Genomic DNA, 23,924 nt, shown 5'->3' with positions numbered 1-23,924 from the left:
GGGGAGGGGTAATTTTTTTCCAGATCTAATAATGTGTAGCTGGTAGCTGCATTACAAAAGTTACAAATTATCTTATCATCTGTGAGCTTACTTGTCATGCTTACAAAGACTCAACATAGTCCTTACCTGAAAAAAGTAAAGAACGTAAATAGTAATGAGCCTACCATACATTATTTTCAACTATAAATGAATGTACAAATGAATCAGACAACATAACAAGTCAATATACCTAAGTCAGTGAAGGCAAATAAAATGAAATGAAAGAACAGTGGTAATGTGTATTCTGGTGCTGTCAGAAATAACCTGCAGCTTATTTTGGTTTTGTGTATTTTGCTTCCTTATATGAACTCTGCTCTTGTCAAGTTATAACATTATTTTCCATTAACAGTACTTTTCTATCGATTGACACATATTTTGAAACATTAAGGAAAAATAGCAGACAGAAAAGAGTTCAACAGATTACCAAATTTCAGTTACCACAGTTACTGAATGTAACCAGTAGTTGTGAGCTGAACATTTTCATAATGAAACAAAACTCTTGCTTCATTTAATTTACCTCCATAGAAAGATACATGACGTATCAACTCCCATGTTGCCATACTGTGAATTTTTATATGTACAATATGAATCAGATAATCCAAACTTCAAAGGATTACATTAATTTGATAAACTTCATGGTTCAAAAGATGTGCTCTGCAATATAATGTCATCTTTTTTTGCTATATTTTGCTATATACATTTCTCCATGTACATGGAACTCTTCAACACCAATTAGAAATTGATCATCAATTAGAAATCCTTACCCACAAGTAAAAAAGAGTTCATATTATCCTGATACTTCTCTGATTGCCATACCAAAGATTCCAAGTATTCCCTAGAGGGTTCTGTAATCAAAATACTACAAAGAACATAAAATAAGACTTGGAGGTATGAAGTTTAACAGCATTATCTGTTGAATTTTGATTTATATAAAACTACCTTTTACAGATCTAATTTCTCTCTAAATTTTCCATTCATTCATTCATTTACTTATTAAAGTTTTTTCTTGTCCATATAGAGGGTCACATCATGCAGCACCACAGTGAACAGGGAAGACTGAGAAGAGCCACCAAGGCTGGTTCATGAAGTAAAGAAGCACTGAATGGGAATACTCTTTAGACTATGGTTCCCTCCCCAAAAAGATATTTAAATACTTCATCCACAAGCAAGAAAGACAGCAAGGCAAAAAATATTAGTCTCAATACAAGATTAGAAGTAAAAGATGAAGCAATCCTGACCCCATGTCAGCATGAAAAGGCTTAAATTCCATTGTTGGGGGATATCCCCAAAACACAGGCAATACTTTCTTGTATCTCTTCTGGAGATTTAAGTAGGTAATAATTGTTCAACATCTGTGTCTGCCATATGTATAAATATATGCATATACACACATACATACTTGCTATATACGTAAATGTTTACTGTTGCCTACTCTAAAAAGAAGATTGGAATTTCAGGCTATTAAGTCCCCTAGAAGAAAGAGGTTTACAGTATCAACTGTCATTTCCTTTTGCAATTTCCCCTGAAAAGCCACATATATGGATTAGGCACTGTTCACTCTTTCATGCAAAATACAAAATATATACAGCTTTCTCAAAGAACATAACTACCAATTCACAAATAGACTAAAGTTATTTTTGCACTAATTTTGAGCATTTATGATTTAGACGATTTTTGACAAGATTTATTACTACAAAGTTTTTATTACCTGCTACCAGAAAGAGGAATAGGTTCTTCTTGAAGTCCTGTGCACAGAAAATTAACCCATGATCTTTGTTGTCTGCATGGAGGAGTTAAAGGTACTTCCATTTCATCTTTCCAATATGGAACATATTTAGCTAGAAATTGCACAAAGCCCCATGCAAAGTAAACAAAAACCCAAATTTAAATTACAAAGCAACTTGTGAATGAAACACACATGGTTTAGGAATTTTATACTAGTGAAATTTTGGACTAAAGTACAAAATACTTTCATGGGACAATTCACTATGTAATCAATAAACCCCAAATACTTCACATTTAATTTCCAGACAGTTTGGGGACAATAATGTGTAGATGACATTCCTTTATTCATTCTGTAATGTAGTTATGGCTACTCTTCCTATGTAAGATTAATTTATTATTAAATTACCTGGCACGATGACTGAGGTTTTGATATTGTGTTCACCCCTGTTGGGCTTCTTAGATAGTTTCCACATAAATGAAGTTAATTAGATGGGAGAGAGACTTTGAACAATACTATGGTGGTGGTAACATTCAGATGAAAGGACTCAAGAACTTCAGAAACAGTCAGGATTTTACAGACAAAATTACTCTTTCAAGCAGAATTAATACAGTAATTATTAGGGATGACCACTGAAATTAATTACTACACTAGTGTTTTTTGGTTTTTTTTAAAAGCAGTACACAAAGAAACTTGGCATGTTAAAAGCCCTCTGCAAGTCACTTTTCAAATCCTTTTTTTTTTTTGCCAATCATATTAAATGCAGACATTTTAAAGGATTATTGCTTTTTATTCAAATCTAATACGCAGTTTGCAACTTCATTGACTTTGGTTTCATTCCACAAAAATTGGCGGTTTACATGATCACCTTGTTATTAATCTCTGGCATTATTCCATAATATTTCTCACTAAGCTTGACCAGAAAGTAGAGGTCACAAAAAACACAGTTCCTCCATGGTCTGTGAAAACTAACAGCCAGAAGAATTGTAAGTACGTAAGTGCCTCCATAAGGAAAACCACTTGGAACAATTTCCCTATTCATTCCAACAGGCAGTAAGCAGCTGCAGACATCATACACACATTGTTTGGTCAAGTGGCACACAGCAGGCTATGAATCAGCCACCTGCCCAGCTGCTTACAGCTGCTCCTTGTCTAACCTAACAAGCAGATTGTACGGCAGGAAGGGCAGGAAGGATAAAGGACAGTGTTAGAAAGTCAAAGAATATGCAGCACACATTGGAGAAAAAAAAAGAGAGAGAAAAAAACCCCAAAGAAACCAAACTTAAGAAATAAAGGTGGTTGCAAAAGAAAGAAGCAGACTTCCAATCAGTATAATTTCTTTCCCATTTACTTAGAACTAAAAAAAGCCCAGTGAACTTCTGCTCACAGACAATTTTTGGTGATGAGAAACAAATTTATCACTTTTCTTTGAACAGGACAGGAGCTGATTGCAGGACAGCAAAAATCCCTGACACATCTAAAAAGAGCAATTATTTCTCTTTGAGCAATTCTGTTCATATTCAGTCTGTTCATATTCAGTCATAAACTGCCTACGCTCAGGGTGCCATTCCCCTTCTCAGAGCACTAATGACTGAGTGAATCCTCTTATCTGTCAACACTTTCATCAATAAACAACCCCCACAGCTGGCAGGAGAGGAATGCAAATGATGAAATGTTTACAGAAAAAGCCATTATTTTATGACTGTTTCTTCTCAGAGTTCAAGCAAACATATTTCACTTCTGGTAAGTCATAAATAGCAAAACTAATTAGAAGGAGAAGACTGCAGGGCTGAATTTTTTGCCAAATGCTGAAATTTGAACCCTAATACAGGAACTTCCATTAGCAAACAGTGTCTTAGCAGTGCATGTACAGGTTTGCAGGTCTCTATCATATAGATCTGAGTATATCCTACAAAAAAAAAAAAAAAAAGAAAGAAAAAAAAGCATGGAAGTATGGAAGTTGTCTGTGCCCCAATGACTGAATCTTGCCTGACTTAATGGCAGAGCTGAGCCAGAAAACTGGCAATAAAGTTCAATGCTATCATTTTCTTTTTAAAACAATCCAAGTTGGTTTGACAACTCATCTACTCCAGAAGAATGGACAATATCCTAGATAAGATCACAGATACATAGAATCACTTGGGTTGGAAAAGACCTTTAAGATCATCAAATCCAATCATTAATCCAGGACCGCCAAGACCATCACATCACAGTCAGCTTGTTATTACTGTATATCGAGGAAGGTCTCAAATCTGTTCAGATTTGCTGCACTTAGGCTCCTCCTGCTTATCATACGCTTTAGAAGTAAAAAGCAGTCAGATACCTCACTAGATACAGTTAATCATGCTACGCAGTAATCTCCACATTGTTTTGGTGGGACAAGATATGGTGGGTGTGCCTTGAGCTTTCGTATCAGACACTGAGCTGACATGAGTGCTCCTACCAAAAGCCCACTACAATGCAGTATCAGGACTGTGATGCTATTAGCTTGAAGGAGACAACCATTAGTTAAGTTTACATCATACTGAAACTAAGACAAGAAGAGGAGTTTTGGTCTGGAGAAAACTCAAAATTTCTCAAGGATTTTAGTAATTGCTGGGTGGAAAACTATCAAGTGAACATGCACTGGAGGATTATACTTCTATTGTCCAATGCAATAATGGACAGATTTTTTCCAAGATAGGATACACACTAGGATGAGAGGTACGTGTTTATTCAAGTGTTACCACTCTGCCCAGATCACATCCATTTGTAAATGGCATTCTTTGTGCAGGCTTTTCTGCATGGAATTAAAGGTGAAAAATGTCACCAGCACAGCCGTTTTTCTGCCTCCCTTAGCCAGTCAACATTAAGCTGTGAAAACAGTAGGGCTGGCAAGAACATCCATTATTTTGAGAGGTTACACCTGAAACCTGAAGAAATTTTAACTGAGGTTGGATAGTTAGTTTGAACAGTCAGACACCAAACCTGTCTGGCATTGGTATGCATTGTAACCAGCATGTCTCACTGAGTTTTCAAGCTATTGAAGGTGGGTATGTATGAAGGATTTCTTTATGCTAATGTAGGAGAAGCCAGGATTCAATGCACACATTAGCAAATATTCAACACTTTCAGTTTATTTCTGCGGGAAAAAAGCTGTGGTGACTATGTGAGTTAATGTCACAATCACAAAGCTGTACTGAACCGTTTGCAAACCAAAAATGTCTGCATAGGAGTTCTGAATCTGTAGAAGTTATAAACTCAGTACTTCTCCCTGGTTTGTCCTCCACCACCCTCTTTTGAAAGCATTTACATAAGACACTAACAAACTTTAAACTGTGCTCTCTGACTCCACAATTTTAATCAATCTGTCTCAGCTTTCCTCTGCCCTCTCTGCATAGATAAATTGTTAGATAAAACCCTTAAATATCTAATCAAGTGCCAAAGATATAGACACCACTTGCAGCCAAAAGCAAAATGAAGGAACTGTAAAGTTGGTTGTGTTCAGCTTTTAAAACTGTTAAAAGGTGTATGGCATTTCTGCCTGCTGATGGTGCAGGTACAAAATAGCAGATTACACAAAGCAAATGTTCTTATCTTTTATCTATAAGGGGCATGTACTCCCAAGAACAAAATATGGGGACAATCACTTGAAGGCTTTATTTTAAGTATCACCCCTTGATTTACATACATCTTCCTACCTGACTCACAGAATTCCAACATTCCTTTGCTGTTACTGGCACAAACCTCTTGTGGCATGGGACAGTACTTGAAAATTTCTATTTTGTCTGTAATTTCTGCTTTCAGATCTGAAAACAGATTCAAAAAGGTGTCATAAATGAACCATTTATTGCTTTTTCTTGTGAGAGCAATTTTTTTCTTTCAATTTTTTAATGGAATCTCCATAATATATATTATGAAAAATTACAGTTACACTTAGTAACCCCAAATCCCATAGCTGATCTAAGCAGTATTCAGTCTTGTCCCTTAAAGGTGCCAGAAAAAAAATAAAATATAGTATAGTCACTATCTGAACTATTCAAGGTTCTTATGTGATCACATAATCACAGTGATGTGATTTCTGGAACTAGAAGGTAGCCTAAGTTTAGTTTATCAGGAGTTTGTGTACAAAGATTTTCTTGCTACTAGAAAGGACTAAAACAGAACAAAAAAGAATAATAGGTTGACATCTATGTGCAAAATCCTCAAATCTCTGAGTGGACGTTGGTTCACTCAGCTTAGAACATGGCATGTAGGTTGTGGTGTACTAAATGTATCAGAGGAATGAACATTAAACTGCCTTAGTCAAGTATACACTTAAAATTTTTGTTCCTTTCTTCAATAAGAGACTGGATTGCTGCTGCCCTATCAGGAACAGAATTCAGCACACCTGCTTCATACTCAGGAGCAGGAATCTTGCTTCTTTGAGCTGCTTTCTGTCCACCAAATAAGTGGTTTTCCTCACTTGTTTGCCCAAACCAATGTAAACCGGTTTATTTAAATCAAAATTTAAAAATCTCAGGCACTGTATTTAACTACACAAAATACTGTCATAGATATCAATTCAATAGCCAGTTACTGTCATTGAAGTTGTACTTATCTGTAGTATAACAGCATTTAAGTAACTTTAATTCCTTTAAAGAAATTACTACTGTAATTTAGAATATTCCTATTATCCATGGAAATATTTAACCCTTTTTTCTAGAAATCTGCTTTCATGTTTGCAATTACAATGCAATATAAGCAATTTTTATTGTATGACTCCACTGCATATAATCCTCTTAAGGATGCATCTGAAAGTAAATCTAATTACTGATAAGAAAACATAACACTGAATTATTATATTAATGGTAGACTGGGTATCATGAATCATGGCTCATGTTACATTTGTTTCCAAGATTACAACCCAACCACGTATTGAACCAAATGGGAAATAATTTATTTCCCCTTGTCTATTTAAGAAGACATTTCTAACACTAAGAAATCTGTCTTCAGCACACTTCATAATCTCATACAGAGAAATTCTTATTTGATAGGCTGTGATGTAATTCGTAAGTGAACTGAGTATAAAGGACCTAGATTGTGTTAGATGTGTGCAAATGAAAGAAAAATCGGGTGGATTGAAGCAAACCAACTCTCACCTTCTTTGATCACTTGTTTGCACACGTCTTCATCAGCCGTGGTTTCTGGAGCTAAATTTAACAACTCTTTCAGTTCCAAGTATGATGGAATCTTAACAGAATCTGATCTGCCATTATTGTGTTTGCAGAATTCTAACTCAACAGGCAGCATGAAATACTGAAAAATATTAATCACACCAGAATTGTAAGTAATTTCGGTTTTAGAATTTTGGAAAATGCGAGCAAAAAAAAGATTTTATTTCAATTAAAAAAAGAATCCAAGCTAGCCCCCCAAATCCCAGAACATGTCTTGGTACTTTCCCATTTCCATGGACATGTCATGGCTTCCTGTTCTGGTTCATTTTTATTCTTAGTGTAGCAAGTACCTACATAAAACTGCCAACACATCAGGTCCCAGGAGAAACAGCTGATCAGAGTGGAGATTCCCAACAGCAGCATCCAAAAAAGTAAAAACCCACAAATAATACCAGTGTTTTCTAACCTTGGTAATATGAAGGCTACAAATATTTGGCAAGTGTGAAAAGAATTCAGTAAAATGACTTGCAGATGAACAAACACTCATGCATAACGTAAATCAATCGCTAATATAATATTTAGCAAGGAACAACATGGTGATACCTCTTCATCTTTTACAGGTATGGCACAGAAGCTCTCTTTAATCCACTGCAATTCTTTTTTATGCTCTTCTATTTCCATTTCCTTTTGGAAAGTCAAACATTCCCTTTAAAAGACCATAAAATAATGCAAGTGACTTCTTTGTATTACTTTACACCTAAGACTGAAAGTCTTAGTAGTAGCTTTGATAGCCAAATGCGTGGCAAAAGTTTTTTCCTAAATCTATGTTTTTCTAAGAAAGCAATTCCAAAGGATGCAGTAACAATCTGTGTAATTAACTGAAGTTACTTTTCAAGAAATAATACACTATATGCAGAGTAGAACCACTTAATAGTGGGACCTGCCTTAAAAAAGTTACAGAAAAACCACAAGCATATTAAAACTGTTCATCATCTCAACACATATGTCCTGTCATGTAAAAATACTTTCTCCAAAAGCTGCTGACTTAATTTTCTTCTAATGTCAAGTTTTTATGCCATATACAAAATTTCTGCAATCTATAACATTCAGATTATTTACCTTTTGTCACCTTTAACTTCTGTTTTCAGGAATGATTCAGCTCCAAAGGTGGCAAAGTATGCTCTCTACTAATTAAAATGAAAACTAAAAGTATGTTGCCTGGTTTAACCAACACACTTCTAAAATGCCAAGTAAAACTCAGGAGTGAGCCTACTACTTGTCTTGTAAAGTAAGGATACAAGCAGAAAAGGGATGAAGATTTTTCAAGTAGAAAGAGACCATTTCATTAGGCTTGACCCTCAAGGCCATTACAGGCACTAAATCTATAATGACTTTTTCAGGGGGATAGGAATACTTTAGACTGAAGAGTATAAATTGTTCCACACCTAGCCTTGGGCTGCTCACTGAATTTTATCTGAAGTAGAAGTCTGCCTAATTGTATATCTTTGTCTAAATGAGTTTCCCTGTGTGCTCTACTAGGAGATTTGGACTCCCACGTTTACAAGGCTGGTGGCTTTGCTAGTAAACTGCAGATCAGCAGGTCAGAGTTATTTCTGTCACGGTTCACACTAGCATTTTTTTCTTTTGTGACTGGAATTTCTGAAAGTCACTACAGAACTTGGATCATGTTCTCTTTGCTGGATATTTACAGTATTTACACATGCACATAGTCTTATGTCCAAGGCTCACTGTGAGATCAGGGCTCATGTTTCAAAAAACCTGCAAAAACCCCACTCGTCTCTGCTCTGTTACTGTATAGGTACAGTTAAATCAGGTAAAATTGGCTTTGCCTTGCTTGTGATTCATGCAACCTATCAAGTGCAAAGGAAGCCATACAAGTCATCCAGAAATGGAGTAAATCAGCGCAAAATTTAGCCAGACTTTATGAATGTATGCATACAGATTACTACATTCACAAAATAGTAGGCACATTCTGAATATAACTTATACCTGTTCTAATACACCGGTTTGTTCAAATTCCTGACATAACATTAAATTAAATTAAATTAACCCAGTGGTATGAAAGTGAAGAAAACCGTAAGAATAATTAATATTTGAACTTAAAGAAATACAATTCAGTAGGATAAGATCATGTATTTGCTAACAGCGCGACTGAGAGGCGAGAAAGAAGGAACATGGAAGCATGTGTAAAATCCTGGCCTAAGTAAATTTAGTGGCATTTTACTGACAGGGTATCAGTCAGTCTGAGGAAGGACCAGGTTCCTTAAAGATGAACATTTTTTCAGTGTGTCAAAACTAAACTCCTAAGCACATTACACACTTACAGAATGTAAAAATGATTCAGCTTCATTTATCCAGTTTTCTTAAATAATGCATATAAATTTTACCCTACTCGTTTTATTGTAGGAAAGAAGAAAAGCTGAATTCTTTACCTACTGCCAATATAAATTAGTTAAAAAGTTAACATGCAACAGATGTTAAAATGTTAATAACATTATATGCAGACTATTATTTATGTTTAATATTATACAACAATTTGTCGATACCGGAAAATACTCTCTTCTGTTAAATTCTGTCCTTCAGAACCTAAAAGGGGATCTTTCACTAAAATAAACTGTAGTCTGCTCAGAAGTTTAGATGAAGTAGGCAGTTTTTTATGAAAATTTTCAAGATTATCAATAAAAACAAGTTCCTCTTCCATATATAAATCTGAAGAAAAATAAAAAATGCATTAAAAAACAACATAAACATAAAAGGAGTTATCAGAATAAAGAGAATTATTGAGCAACTGTTGGAATGCTGTAAATGTCAGCAAAACAATAACTACTTTTTACTTTAAATATTTTAGGATTTCTAATCTTTAAATGCAACAAAGTCTAGACTTCCAATGGTTCACGTGCTAAGTTTGATTTTCTTTTGCTTTTTCCTTTGTCTCATGTAACACCTGTTCAAAAGAAACTGTTTGCATTGTAAAGTATCATAAAGGAACTTCTGAAGTAAGTTTTAGCTGAAAAATGTGGCTTGGTGCAATTTTTAAAGTAGAAAAGAAGCAATCTCTCTATACATATCTAAATCTAAATGCAGATTCTCTAATTTTGAAGCAACAAAAAAGTTATTCACAAAACGAGCAGACAAAAATATAGGTTACAAATTACTGTGATTTCCAGAAAGGTGAAATTATGGACCTTAATTTCTTTCGCATCTAGGCTACTACTCTCAATGAGACAGAACAGATGCAGTAATCATAACTATTTGATGTAATCCCTTATATTGGCAATATAATATACACATATATACACACACATTATACACAGAATTATATACAGAAGGGTTCTTCCTTATTTTTTACCAGTGCAGAAGTCTCCTCATTCCCACATCCCCCTTTCATTCCCTGTATGACTCGCTATCTGTAATCACCTTCCTTTCCTTCCTAGTGGCTGCAAATGATAGATAATGATTATGTTCCCCCCAAACTGTTTTACGCTGCTAACACAAACAGATACCCATAAAGAAACCTTTCAATTAAAAAATAAAGGCCTTGTTATAAAATGCCTGTTTAATGAGTTCAGGAGAGGTTACTAAAGCTTCTAGTAGCCTACAAAGCTTAAAGTACCTCCAACTGAAAAAAATGACTTCTTTTCTGATACAATTTACAAAATTCCTGATCTGTTCTTCCTTTTCTTCAGGCATCCGGGAAAAGTAGGAAGCACCTCAATAGTCAGGAAAACAGTAGTTGCAAAATTAGGTGCTAAGATCAATCAGAAAATAAAGATCGCTTCAATGGCATAGACTTGATCATGCTGTACTCAAATAATATCTCGTTTAATTTTTGTTAGTTCAAAGAAAGTAGGATAAATCCTAATGCTAAATCAGATCGAATAAGGCACAATTTCACCCTTAATTTGAATTTATTATCACAATTTAGCCATACTTTTTATTATTTTATTATTATATTCATTTGTATTGTATCTTTTTATTGTAAGGGGCTCCAGTACTTAAAGAATATGAAAAAATGAGGGTTTTTTTTCCAATTAATATCATTAATCTGATATGTTTCGAATATTTTCATTAGTGCATTTCTTTGTTAATTTTAATGTGTTTTAACCTGTTACTCCCCACCTCAGGAAAGCATGCCTATGCAAGAATGCATGCTCTGAAGTACCCTCCTGAAGCAGACAGAAGGAATCACATACCTAACTGCTTTCCTAATACATACTTTTACAACTGGAGCAATAGGTAGAGTTTGAAATGCACCAATGCCAGTGTTTGAAATCCATACAAAACTGAAGTGAATTGCCACTTTGTGATTTCTAGGAAGTGCACATTTTTAAATACTTTTATTTTCCAGAATTGTAACTTGAATGCAGCATCATCACTTTCTTCAATTTAGTAATTTCTGATGATCAAAGCACTCAAGAAAAGAATTTCAATAGGCTTAATCATGTGCTCAAGTACTTTATCAATCAGGAAGCAAATATTCAGTGCATGTTTGAATGGCAGTTTCACTGCCAGTGCTATCATGTGCTAGTGTAAAGCTAGTGCTCTTCCACTTAATGATACAAAGATGGTTGTCATTCCACTGTGACCTCTTTCTCATAACAGACAGCCTATGAAAAGAGAGGCTATTAACAGCATGCTAAATATTGAAATGTTTGTAATCTGATATAAATATAATGTAATTAATTAGACGTTTAGAACTCTACAGTTACTAGACTGAATCAAATTTGAGTTTTCAACTTCTGCGTTCAATGTGCTTTCAACTTTCTTACTGTTTTCCACTGCTATAGTCCAGTAACAACTTACTAGACACATTTTAAATGTGTGCATAACCTACTACGCTAAATTTGACAACCTTATTGGAAACTTCTTCGCTTTAAACAAGAACCTTTAAATACTACAGCTCTTAGTAAGTATTATATGCAGTATTTCTTATATTACAGCTCAAAAAGTGAAACGACTGAAGAAATTGGTTTTCTTCTCTGAAAGGAAGAATAGGATTACATTAACAGAAATAATAATGAAACATTTTAATATGCACAAGCTAGTGGAAAAAACCTCCTGCAGTAATAAACCAAGCTATTTAGAATTCAAATATAGCCTTTCTGTATTGGAAAAACAAGACTTAAAATGATCATTTGAAATCCTATATCACGTTCTTTCTTTTTTTCCAAACAAGTTAGACAATTATGCCATATCACCCACAATATTCCACTTCTGACAATTTTTATCTATCAGTTAACTTTCACGTTTTTGCACTCTCTGTATGTATAGTCAAACTTTTAATGAAACCTAGTCAGTTTTGTGCTGTTAACAGACTACCTGGCATTAGCAGGTTCTCAATCATACAAAATAGCTTGGAAATCTTTCAGAGTGGCAGCTTTAAAAAAATGTTAGAATTAATAATTCCCTCAAAAGTCAGCAGACTTGGGCTAACATTTCCTTCTTTAACGCAAACAGAAAGTCAGAAAAAGGGTTGGCAGTAACACATCAGTTACTTTGAAAGATTATTGATTGGCTAATTCAGTAAACCAGTCATCAGAATCGTAAATAATTTCATGTCATCCCATAAAAAACATTATGAATCCAGTCTCTTCAGTTGCCTTTTTATGTTTGTTTAAGTGCAACAGTTATCTGTAACTAGGAAAAATACAAAAAGTTTTATGATATTTATATGGTTTTTTTTCGTTTAGACTCCTGTCCATGGAAATTTAGCTCTCTTGATTGTTCCTAAGAAAGTCATAATTAAGACATGGGAAAGCATTTCAATTATTTTTATTCTCTTTGTAAGCACACAACATAGAGTGCTTTATTAATTATCCAAACCTTCTGACATTTGCCATCTAACTTAAAAAAAAAAAATCAGGTAATTACTTAATCATATGAATTAAGATTACTGACTTTCAACTGACTGCAATACACTTGCATTGTTGATACTTTTTACTAGTAAATGTTAACTTGTACAATACTGTACAAGAACCACCTGTCTCCTCGCTGTTACCATGGAGAAAAGCTCTTAGTAAATGATTACATTACTTTCCTTTTCCAAAGTAATATAATTGACAGATATATCAAAAAACCTATTGAAAATCTGATAGTTTAGCATAATAAATCATAATACAGTTGAATGAAACACTTGCTCAGCATTTTGCTTTTTGTGATCAGAATTCATTATAACTGTTAGGGAACTAATAATCATAAAATTTCAGAAAACACATTGGAGCACTACCCAGTCTGAACTATCTTTATCCCAGCAACAAAGCAGAAACTGCTTACTTCTTTTGCTTCTTGATATGGTAAAAGAACATGACACAAGGATCTGATTCTATTGAGGTACAAAGGATCATTGGCATTTTGATTAATGCCTGATAAGACCTACTTATTGTGATACTTTTTGACACCTCCTGCCATATTTTTGATCAGCCTGAAACTTCTTTTGGTTTGCATCTGTCTTCAACTGTTAAAACAAACCCTGCTTCTCCAGGGAATCAATCTCTCTTCACTGGTTGTGTCTTCTGTAATTGCAAAGGCTGTGATCACCCAAATTATCTCTTCAATGTCTATGGATTATGCACAAAAAACTATGGAAGTTCACAAGCTGAGTCCACAAAAAGTAAGAAAACAGTGAATTAAACACTTTACCTTGACATTGTCCTTTAAATTCAGTGGCATAGTCAGTCTTCAAATATTTGTCTTGGGTGTATGCTTCCTTAAAAACATCCTTCATATGTAAAAAGGGTCCTTCTATGTCAGTCTGAGAATAGGGGTTTGAACTTGGAATAATTTCTATTAACTCATTACTAATATGGAAGTCTACAGAGGACATAGGTTTCCTATAAAGCAGAAAAAAAATCTTGATGCTTAAGCCATTGTAAAAGCACTGTTATAACTTCCCTGATGGTTTAGTGAATCGATGGCACTCAGAAAGATACTCTAAGAACTTTGACAATCACCACATTCACTGAACAATATTGGAAATTACAGAGAACACTATTCACTAGATCCATGTCAAATTACATGTTTAATACCGCCAGCATTAAAATGAATAAAAGGGTTATGGATGGAAAAAAGCATCAAACCTATTAATGTCATAACATTTACAACAAAAATTTTCTGCTGAGTTAAATGTATACTTGTGTTTCAAAAATCATGAAATTGCAAGTAACTGCAATAGGGAAAAGACAGGATAAATGAAGAAACAAACCCACTTCTCTTTCCTGTTACTCTTCATACTAATCTCATTATAACTATTATTCATCAGGAAAAAAACCTGCTTGTCAAATAGCAAAATCATTTGACTACAGAAAAAAAAATCATAGTCCTGAGCTAATGATATATCTTGACAAAATATTTGTAATTTTTAATTAAAATATGATTGTTTTAATGCTACGTTATCCATATAAATCGACAGGAACAATAGATTGACTCCGACTGATGAGTGCTGACATTTCTGAAGAACCCAAATTTTCTGCTCAGCTCCACTTACTGAACTTTATATTCTAATTTGAGACAACTGATTTCTCAACTGTGCATCCTATTGATTTATTCAGTTTTTAAATAATCCTTTGCATTACATAATTTTGTTATTTGCTAGCCATCTGGAGATAAATCTCATAAATGGAATCAGTACAGGAGTGCACCTCTGAATTTCGATATAGACCTTCATAAACATGAAGCATTTTAAGAGGCTACATATCTTTAAAAAAATCAAGTATTTTACAGTATTTTTTAGTGTAGCTCAGAAGTTAATTTTGAAACTACAAGTAGTATAGTTCACAAGCAACAATTATGCAGTATGAGTAATAATTAATGTCCAAACTTTAATATGACATAAGCCTTTGAAAATCCCAAAACCCTGGAACACTGTGCCAAGTTACATGTGGGTAAAGTTTACTGAGATCAATGGGTTTCCCTATAGTTTTATAGACAGATCGTACCTAAGGGAGTTGCAGATTTTGAGACTACATGGGCCAGCCTTTTCCAGATTCAAGCCCAGGTAAGGCTGTTCTGGAGAACAGTAAGTACTTTAAATGACAGACTACTCTTAAATATGGAAACATATATTCCAAGTCATATAGCTATGCTTGTACACTGTTTTGAACACAGAAGGCACTACATTTGAAATATGGAGAGTTGAGTCCCATTATCAAAATAAGTATGGTGATTAAGTGCATGCACTAAAGCTAGTAAGGGGTTTATCCAATCAAGTAATTTGGAAGTTCCTAGGAATTAGAGACTCACTTGCTTATCTCCTTTCCTGCCAGGTGTCCCGTCACCACTGCCTAGGCAGCCTGTCTCCTCAGTGTTTTTCTCCCACTCTGGGGTTTTCTCCTACCTGTTTTTTGTCCTCTTTCTGTTTCTCAGCCTCTCCAAAGAGATATTAGGCTCCCTGGCACTCTGAACTAATTTTCCCTGATGTATCAGTCCACTTCACTGATCTCTTTGATCACACAGTCCACACTGGCTTACATGAAGAACTGTTAACAAAAAACTCACAAACCCCCAAGTTGACAAGCTTATGTCAAAATACCACCTCTTCTAATCTAGTTACCTAAAGTTTTATACACACAGAAAAGTATTAAAAAAAAAATCTACAAAAAGTGCCTATTTAGCACAAAAAACTTGTGCCTACTGTTAAAACAGAACAAAGGCATCTTCTGAGCAGAGTCTTAGCATAGAATGTATTGAATCTTATGACAAGCAATCTAAAGACACTGAACTCAATTATAACCATATTACATATCAGCACATCTGGGACATACTTTGATAATTATTATGCCAAACCTTAATTAAGTCTAGAATCTTTTAACTAGACAGTTAATACTTTTTTTGTACAACTCCAGGACTACAGTCCTCCTGTGTGCCATACCCAGCAGAGAATATTGTACTCCAGAGAAAAAGCCTACCATTTGTTTAAATGACAACAGCAGAACATTTTAATGCTTCTTCCTAATCAGTTTTGAAAAGATTATAACATCTTGCTTATTTCCTGTCATCTGTTGTTTTAACTATTAGAAAGAAATTAGTGTTACCTATGAATTTACTCATCACGCTGTTCACTCCCTGTTCCTTACTAACAGTAAACCTATTGAAAAACACTTACTGTAGGTCAAGCTTTAAATATCCAAAATAAGCCACCTACCCTATTTACTGCTCATTCCTGTCTTTTCTCTGTGTGTCTTGCTTTGCACATACGTGGCAGTATATTACATTCCTCACCAGGAATACTTAAAATTATTTGTGATTAAATAAGTGTATTAATACTCCTTAGTCCTACCCACAGGGCATCCTAAATCCTAAAATACTGGAGTTATTTAAATTCTCTTTACTTACCTTAAACAGAACGCAAAGCACTTAAAGAATGTGAAGCACAAAGACATCTTCTCCTCCTAAGTTTAACTCCTTGCTCCTTATTCCCTAGTCTCATTCCAATTAATATTTCACTGGTACACAGACTAAGCCCACTTAATTCTAAAATATATTACATGAAATAATCTCAAATTCTCTGTAACTCAAGTCTAATACATGCACTGATTTCCTCAGATTTATCTAGATGTTATGATTAACTTAAGTGCAAAAACAACAGGTAAAAGTAAATGCTGCCTGGTCTAATAAACTTCATTCTTGGAATTTAGTATCCCTTGAGATGGCATCTAATTGACTCTTGAATTGCTCACTGTAGATATCTAAATGACACTGTATCTTTATAACAACTTTTATTTGGCAATTTCTTTTTCTGTTACTGTTATTAGTCTAGACAATGTCATGGGTGATATCTTCCCATGTGTTTTGCAGCATCCTCATAACATTTATCACTCTCTGAAGGTGCACAGATTATTATATTACATAGAGTAGTCTTATTTTTTCCTGAAGATGCAGATTGTAATTTCAGTTTTCTTCAGTGCAGCTTCCAGCATTAATCCAAACCTATAGTTCAAGCCTGTTATAAGGCAGAATCATTTCAGATACAGTTAATGTCATAATTACCTTTATATCATAAGATCTCAAAATCTATATAATTTTCTTTTAAAATGCAGTGGTGTACTCACTATGTTGATAGATGCTGGACTGAATTAAAACCTGAAAATATAATCAAATGCTTCCACTTCACAGGATCACAAATCACAAAACGGTTGAGGTTGGAAGGCATCTCTGGAGGTTATCTAGCCCAACCCCAGTTAAGCTATTCAAATGCAAGTCTCCAAAGTAACATTTCAAGGTTGGTTTTGGCAACCTAAACAAGTAAGTATATTTTTTTACTTTGATTTTGCTGTTTCTATAGCACAATAAAATTTCTGCATTTGTACAAAACCATTCTTTTATTTGTTATTTAATTTTTAATATATAATATATAAATAATATAGATGTAATATATTATATATTAATGATACATTTTGAAATATATTTAATTTTTAAAATTTTTCCTTTTTTTACATTCAGCAGTTAAAATCACCCAACTTTCACATAATATGCATTCTTTATAGTTCAATTGTTAGGGGAGAGAGAGGGCTTCAAGTCCAAATTTTTAAAAGTACTCAGACATTTCTTCATTTAGTACCACATGCCTGAGGACAAGATGCAGAGGGCCTATACAGCTAAAAGTTAGCCACTTCAACATCTGTTAGTTACCTGAATCCTAAAGAGACATGAAATGACAAGAAGAGAACAGTTGTTAGCCTAAAGAGCGCATTTCCCAAGACAGAAATGCAAGCATCACAAGGAAACCCACTCAGTTCTCCTACAAAGCCTTACAAAAGGCTTTCTGTCATTATTGTTTTCAGAAGGTGAAGACTTCCAAAGGACCAAACCTGAAAACATTTTACAGTTACTTCGTGCTTCTTTTTGTTTTTCAAAAAAGAGAAGGGGAAGTTGTATTAAAAATCCCTGTCAAAATAATGTTGAAAGTTACAAAGGAGGTCGCTGAAAAGTTAGAAAACTTTCAAATAGACTTAGACCCTTCTTAAAAATTTGTACTATATTATGTCCTACTGGGTACTGTGTTTAGTAAAGCTGTGATCATAAATAATTTTTGTTTCCAATCTTCTGGTTGACTGAGTGATGAAAATTGCTCATTGCTATGATCTTCACTATTGAGCATATGGCTGTAGGCCATTTAGTAAAACTCAAGTTGAATACAAATACACTATCTTGGATATTTCTAATAGCATTGTGAGAAAACCAGAAAATTAACTCATTAATATTCACAAGATTTCCATTAAAATGCCAATATTGTAATCTACATTCTCTAGAAAAAACCTGAGATACTCATGCTAGATGCCAATCCAAGGCATCAAACTCCTAGCCTTTCACAGTATTTGGCATTTTGCCATGTTAAAGCACTAGTATTTTCCAATCAGCTTCAGTTATGAGCACTCATCTTCTTTGGATCTGCCAGAAAATAAAGAGGAGGACATTCAGTGGGTAACTGCAGAGGTTTTGGTTCAAATGATTTGCCCAAAATCACACAGGAGTTTTGACAAAGCCAAAACCAGAATAATTTCTGCAGGCAGCATTCAACTTACTTAACCAAGCTCCAGGAATTATGTAATACTAGGAAAACACAACCTATCCTGGGTCTATTATGATCATTAACTAATGATCGAAGAACTACACAGAACACCAAGAGAGTTAACTGCCCTTTTAAATTAAGGACAAAGATTTTTTTTTCCCCAGAAACCTCCCATTATGTGCTTTTTATTCTAGCTTTCTTCTCCTGCAGTAACCATGTGTTTGTATGTAACTATGTACTTCTGTACTTCCTTTTCATGAAATACCACTTGTACAGGAAAAGCACCTCTCTATTGCTACAAAAGAGGCCATATTTCACAGACAGCCACATCACTCTCTGCACAGCCTTGATCCATTCTATAAGCATGGTATTTCCATACCATGCATGAGCAGAGTTAAGCCAAAAAAATTGTATGTAGCAATGCAATTAAAGATTGTATCACAGTGAAATCACAGAGTGCCAATGTAAGGTCCTGGCAGGCCTGGTGCTGACATTTTCTGTCATGATTATTCTCCAACCACAAGTTTTATTCACAACCACTTTTTAATGGAGATTTGAAGATAACATAGATTTTACACTGGCCTGTAAAAGTAAAAGTAATTCCCCTATTAGTTTCACTCTGATGACTGACAGAAGAAATACACACAATTTACTGGTTTTGTAGAACAATTATGTTCTTTCACATCTTAATGTAGGCTGTAAAGGCTGTGTTGCAAACCTAGTTTTAAAATGAACTATTTCAGAGTTCATTTGATGTATTTTGACTTTATACATGTAATTTTAAAATAAATACTTCTCTCTTTAATTGCTATAATGCAAGTTTGTCTATTTATAGCTGCCTTTTACACCTTTTCAAAAGTTTGTAAATACTCTTCTTTGAATAGGTTCATCTACAGTTACAAGAGAGAACTGTCTTGGAGGGTGGGGGACAGAATGTCCTCATGGCTTATTTTCATGTTCATGCACACATTTCAGAGACCTCTAATGTTACAAATAGATTACACAACCATTACAAAAAAGAGATAAAGAAGCAAAGAACTCCATAAACACACAATACTACTTTTACTTAAAAAGGCATCTTTAAGCTATCTGCTACAGTGTACAGCTCCAGGGCACTGCAGACTGCCTACCATCAGAAAACCTTTCCATATTCTGTTATTGTCATTAGCTTACCATTCACAAAGTACCTGAATGATATAAAAGGAATCATATACTTTTTTAACTTAAGGTTACTGACTTTTCCAGGAAATCCTCCACAGATAAACTTTTCTTCCACTGATCCAATACCGAAATAGTGATCATGTTCTGTGTTGAAGTAACTGAGACAAAAAAAGAGAAAAAGAATTACACAGAAAATATTAAAATTTGATCAAACTATTCCAGAGGCTAACCAAACTTTATGCACATGTGCAGAAGAAACAATGGTTTTAGTTTTCATTAACAAAAGTAAATGCATATTTACTTTTAAAATATATATATGCTTACCTCTATGCTTGGAAAGCCCCAGTTTTTTCTGCAGCTCAAGAAATCAGCATCAACTTTCAAACCTCTCTCAAAACTAATCAGATTTAGTATTTTACTTATCTCTGATCATTGCTTTTCTTCCATAACCACATGTCCGGACAGAAAGTTTTCCGGAAATCTCTACAAACTAATCAAATATTGCACTCATTTATGATGCCATACACAAATAAATATCCATTACCCATTTGTTTCTACTTACACAATGAACACATTCTACCTTCAAGAGCTATCTGAACTGGCATACTGCTACTTCTAGAAATAATGTATTTTTAAATGAAATTATCATGTTATACACAAACACAAGCTTTTCCTTTAATCCACAGTAAATGTAAACTAAAACTTAAAGGACTGTATAACCTACTTCTAGTCCATGGCTTCCTATACTTATCATCAGCAAAGAGTCCAGTGAGATGATACTTTTCATCTTGATGTAAACTGGGAGGCAAGCAAAGTGATAACTTCCAGATGGAAAACTTCTGCCTTGCTATGATCTGCACAAAAAAAGGCATATGATAAAATTATGAGAGAGACAGTTCCATTCTTTTCCTTTTTGTGCACTACCTCTTTAAACAGTCCCACTATTTTCAGGTGTTTTCTACTAGAACATAGTATTTTATAGTTAATTTTTTATTTTTTGGTAAAACTGACAGAGTCCAAATTAAGAGAAGATATTAACATTTACCTGACTTGATGGTTAATGTTTAATCTATACTTCTGCATATGCAAAATCTCACATACCCTTAACTACACTTACCTAAACTTTGTGTGTGCAATTACAAGTGCTTATCTTAACGCTTCCATTGATGTCCTGAGCTGACGTGTATATAAGCTGATTTAAGTGCTCATAATATTATAAAGCCTCTCAGCTTTCATGTGCCACTACAAGCTAACAAAAGCCCTTTATAAATCCTTTTATCTCAATAAAAACAAAGAGGGAGCATGGTAGTAATCAACTGAATTCTAGAATTAAATAGGCAACACAGCGACTTCAGTAACTCTTCACTGAAGACCACCTTCAACAAACTATATAACAGTTCTTTTGTCACAAAACCCCATGTACAGTACTGTATAAATACCACAGAACTATGGAATAAACAGTGAGTTTAGGAAGCAGAGAAATATTATTATTACATAGGGGGTTGGATTTAACAAGTTTATAGTTTAGAAAGATGTCCTCAAAACTTCTGGGGTGTAAAAGTTATATTGGAAAAGGCAACTAGTTACAGAAATGGAGGAAAACACCATGAATGAGACTAAAAACTTCTTTCTAGTTGTAAGTACATCACTTGATTTCAGCTTTGTTGCTTCAGGTTCTAGAAATGTCCACCCATTTCAGCATATGCTGTCGAGCCAGTTATAGCTTGTACCATTAGGCATCTCAGGTGACAAACTAGAAATAGTTCACTGACTTGGACTGCTACCAGAACTACCATGCTGTTGGTGCGCTTTTCAAACATTTACGTATCGGTAGAGAGAAAAGGAAAGGAAGGGGAAGGGGAAGAGGGGGGAAGGGGGGCAAGGGAAGAACAGGGGAAGCAAGACAAGGCAGGGCAAGAACAGGACATGGGGAAGCAATGTGAGCAAACAATGTCAATTCTGTGAAATGTCACTGTTACAGATCCTTTACCCATTTCAGTTTAATTCTTTGTGGGATAGTTACAGGTCTGTAAATGACAGTTAAATTTAACATCAAAGGCAAAAACTACTGTCATCATAGCATCTTTTCTTTAGAAGCTTCTTCTAAAAAATTTGTTCCCATCATACTGATCTAATGCATTCCCTCTTGCCCAAATCAAAGTATGACTTTTCCCCGGAAGAAGGCAGAAACAACTACAAGCAACTGGACCTACGTCTTCTACGTATTACTGGCTGTACATCAGTTTAAGTAATCTGTATTGAACTTAGTGCTAAAACAACTGCATTTATCATAATATAAAGCACAGCTAGTGAAGTTCCTGGTAGAGATAACCTTTCTCTTCATTTGAACAAGCTGTAAGGACTGTGACGTACAGCTCCCAAAGTACTCTTAGGTTACGTAAGAATGACCTGCTGGAGTCTAGGTAGAAACTACTGAACAAATAAATACAAGCTATACTATCAGAGATGAGAAAGAAATTTTTTAAAACAGTATGTAGTTTTACTGAAGCTAACTTTAGCTTGATAGTTAAAATTGTTTCCAATCACTGATGTTTGTAAAGTGGAACAAATACATCCTAGGGCTATCATCACAGATAATGGCCTTAAAACAGGAAAATTGTGCATTTTACAGAACATTTTAAATGAATTTGTTCTAAGTGTACAGTTTAAGCTAAATTAGTTCCGTTTACAAAGCCTGCTAATACACAGCCTTTCCTTCCTTTCTCAAATATATAGAAGTGTTTTTCAAGGCCATTATTAATGGCTATGGTATTTAACCAATGCATATTTACCCCTGTTTCTCAAAGAAATGAAAAGGTCTTTGCAAAATTCTCTCTTAACTGCAAGACATTATGTGCATTTTTATAGTTCCATACAGCTTGCATATCATACATACAGCTTGTCACTATCATATAAGAGAATACTGAACTTCTAAGATGACTTTTAACCACACCTACAACACAGCATGAGGAATCTAACTCACGTCTCTAAGTGACTAAAAAGCCTCCCTTCTTCAAAGGTGTATTTATACTGGGCAGCTGGAAAAAACATATCCAGGGTTGATAAAAATGCATAACAAGTACATTAAGAGCAGGATTCCACATCCAGTTGAGCCAGATGTGTGCAGAAATCAAAGTTTGAGACGCCCGTTGAATACTGGCATTTCCTAAGAACTGGAAGCATTAGGCAAGTGCACTTGATATAATCAGACGCCTGAAAAGGAAATGTAACTATCATGTACTTTCTAGAAGGAGGGTAGAAGTTAGGCACAAGAGCTGAACAAGAAGTTGTGGTGACACTAGAGATGTCCCCTCTTGGCAAACTGCCAGAGTAGTTTTTTATTTAGCTCATAGTCTTTCTTTGAAAATGTAAAAAAGTGAATACTCAATTAATAAGAGAGTATGCTTCAATGATAAGCAGTTGGTAATATCACACAGATGTAGACAGGAAGAACAGGACTTCATAAGGTTTCTGTGTCTTAACTGATCAACGTCTATAAAGCCAAAATATTCACCGAAGGTGTGAAAAAACATCTGCTTTCCATGAATTTAATCTAAAACATTATAAAAACTCTTTCCTACCATCAGTAGGGAATACAATACTGTGTATCACTATCCTAATACATATTAAAGTAGCTAGAAAATGGGATTTGTTCTCCAAAAAGTCATTAATCAAATTTTCTGCATTAGAAGGCACAGTGCACCCTCCAAAGAAAGCTCTAAACAGGAAACTGGCTATAAAACACAACTACAAGTGCAGCAGACATTAAAAAAAAATTGATGCTCTTCAGTTTTGGCAAAATTTTACTTTAATATTTTATTAAAAAAACCCTGTAAATCACTTCAGTATATTCTCCCAGCAAGTGCAATGCAACAACCTCACCGAAACAGAACTCCTAAGAAAGTAGTTATGGATATCGTTTTTTTAAATGTGCACTCAATCTTTTCTTCAGTTACTGCCATATTTGTTGCAGAATATCAAGAAAAATATTAAAACTATACCTCATATAAATAGTCTGTTGAGTGGTATTTTAAAGCCGCAAACATCTTGTTTTGTGATGTTTTCAATGCTTCATCTAGAAGATATACAGAATATGGATTAGTTAAAAACTTCCTATATCATGCAAAAATACTGAAACAGAAGGTTGAAATTAAGGTTCAACAGATGTAACTTCCTAATTTCTGCTAGCACATAACCTTGGATTGAATTTCCTATAGAAGGCAGCTACCCAAAGCATTCAGTATTCTTCCTTTGGAGGGATGTAACACACTAACTACAGACCATGGACACGATTTTTATCCACAGGAACTGGGCTTTTGCGTTGCTTTTTTTAGCTGTG

General features: G+C 34.5%; 1 protein-coding gene across 1 annotated transcript in view; it reads right to left on the bottom strand.

Annotated features, from left to right (window-relative positions):
- The window catches only part of SHOC1 (shortage in chiasmata 1), a 57,193-nt gene extending 33,562 nt beyond the window's left edge, over nucleotides 1–23,631 (bottom strand). Inside the window, exons 1-10 of the mRNA XM_056325835.1 lie at nucleotides 23,587–23,631; nucleotides 20,310–20,439; nucleotides 19,662–19,743; nucleotides 13,558–13,748; nucleotides 9,465–9,627; nucleotides 7,501–7,603; nucleotides 6,883–7,039; nucleotides 5,443–5,550; nucleotides 1,748–1,877; nucleotides 804–898 (exon numbers count right to left, since the gene is read on the bottom strand). Of these exons, the coding sequence (XP_056181810.1) occupies nucleotides 804–898; nucleotides 1,748–1,877; nucleotides 5,443–5,550; nucleotides 6,883–7,039; nucleotides 7,501–7,603; nucleotides 9,465–9,627; nucleotides 13,558–13,748; nucleotides 19,662–19,743; nucleotides 20,310–20,439; nucleotides 23,587–23,631 (1,204 nt within the window). The remainder of the gene's footprint in view (nucleotides 1–803; nucleotides 899–1,747; nucleotides 1,878–5,442; nucleotides 5,551–6,882; nucleotides 7,040–7,500; nucleotides 7,604–9,464; nucleotides 9,628–13,557; nucleotides 13,749–19,661; nucleotides 19,744–20,309; nucleotides 20,440–23,586) is intronic.
- Nucleotides 23,632–23,924: the final 293 nt, after the last annotated feature.

Source organism: Falco biarmicus, chromosome Z, assembly GCF_023638135.1.
Source record: "Falco biarmicus isolate bFalBia1 chromosome Z, bFalBia1.pri, whole genome shotgun sequence".
NCBI classification, from domain to species: Eukaryota; Metazoa; Chordata; class Aves; order Falconiformes; family Falconidae; genus Falco; species Falco biarmicus.
The sequence above is the reverse complement of the archived record's forward strand: the minus strand, read 5'-3'. Positions and strand labels throughout refer to the sequence as shown.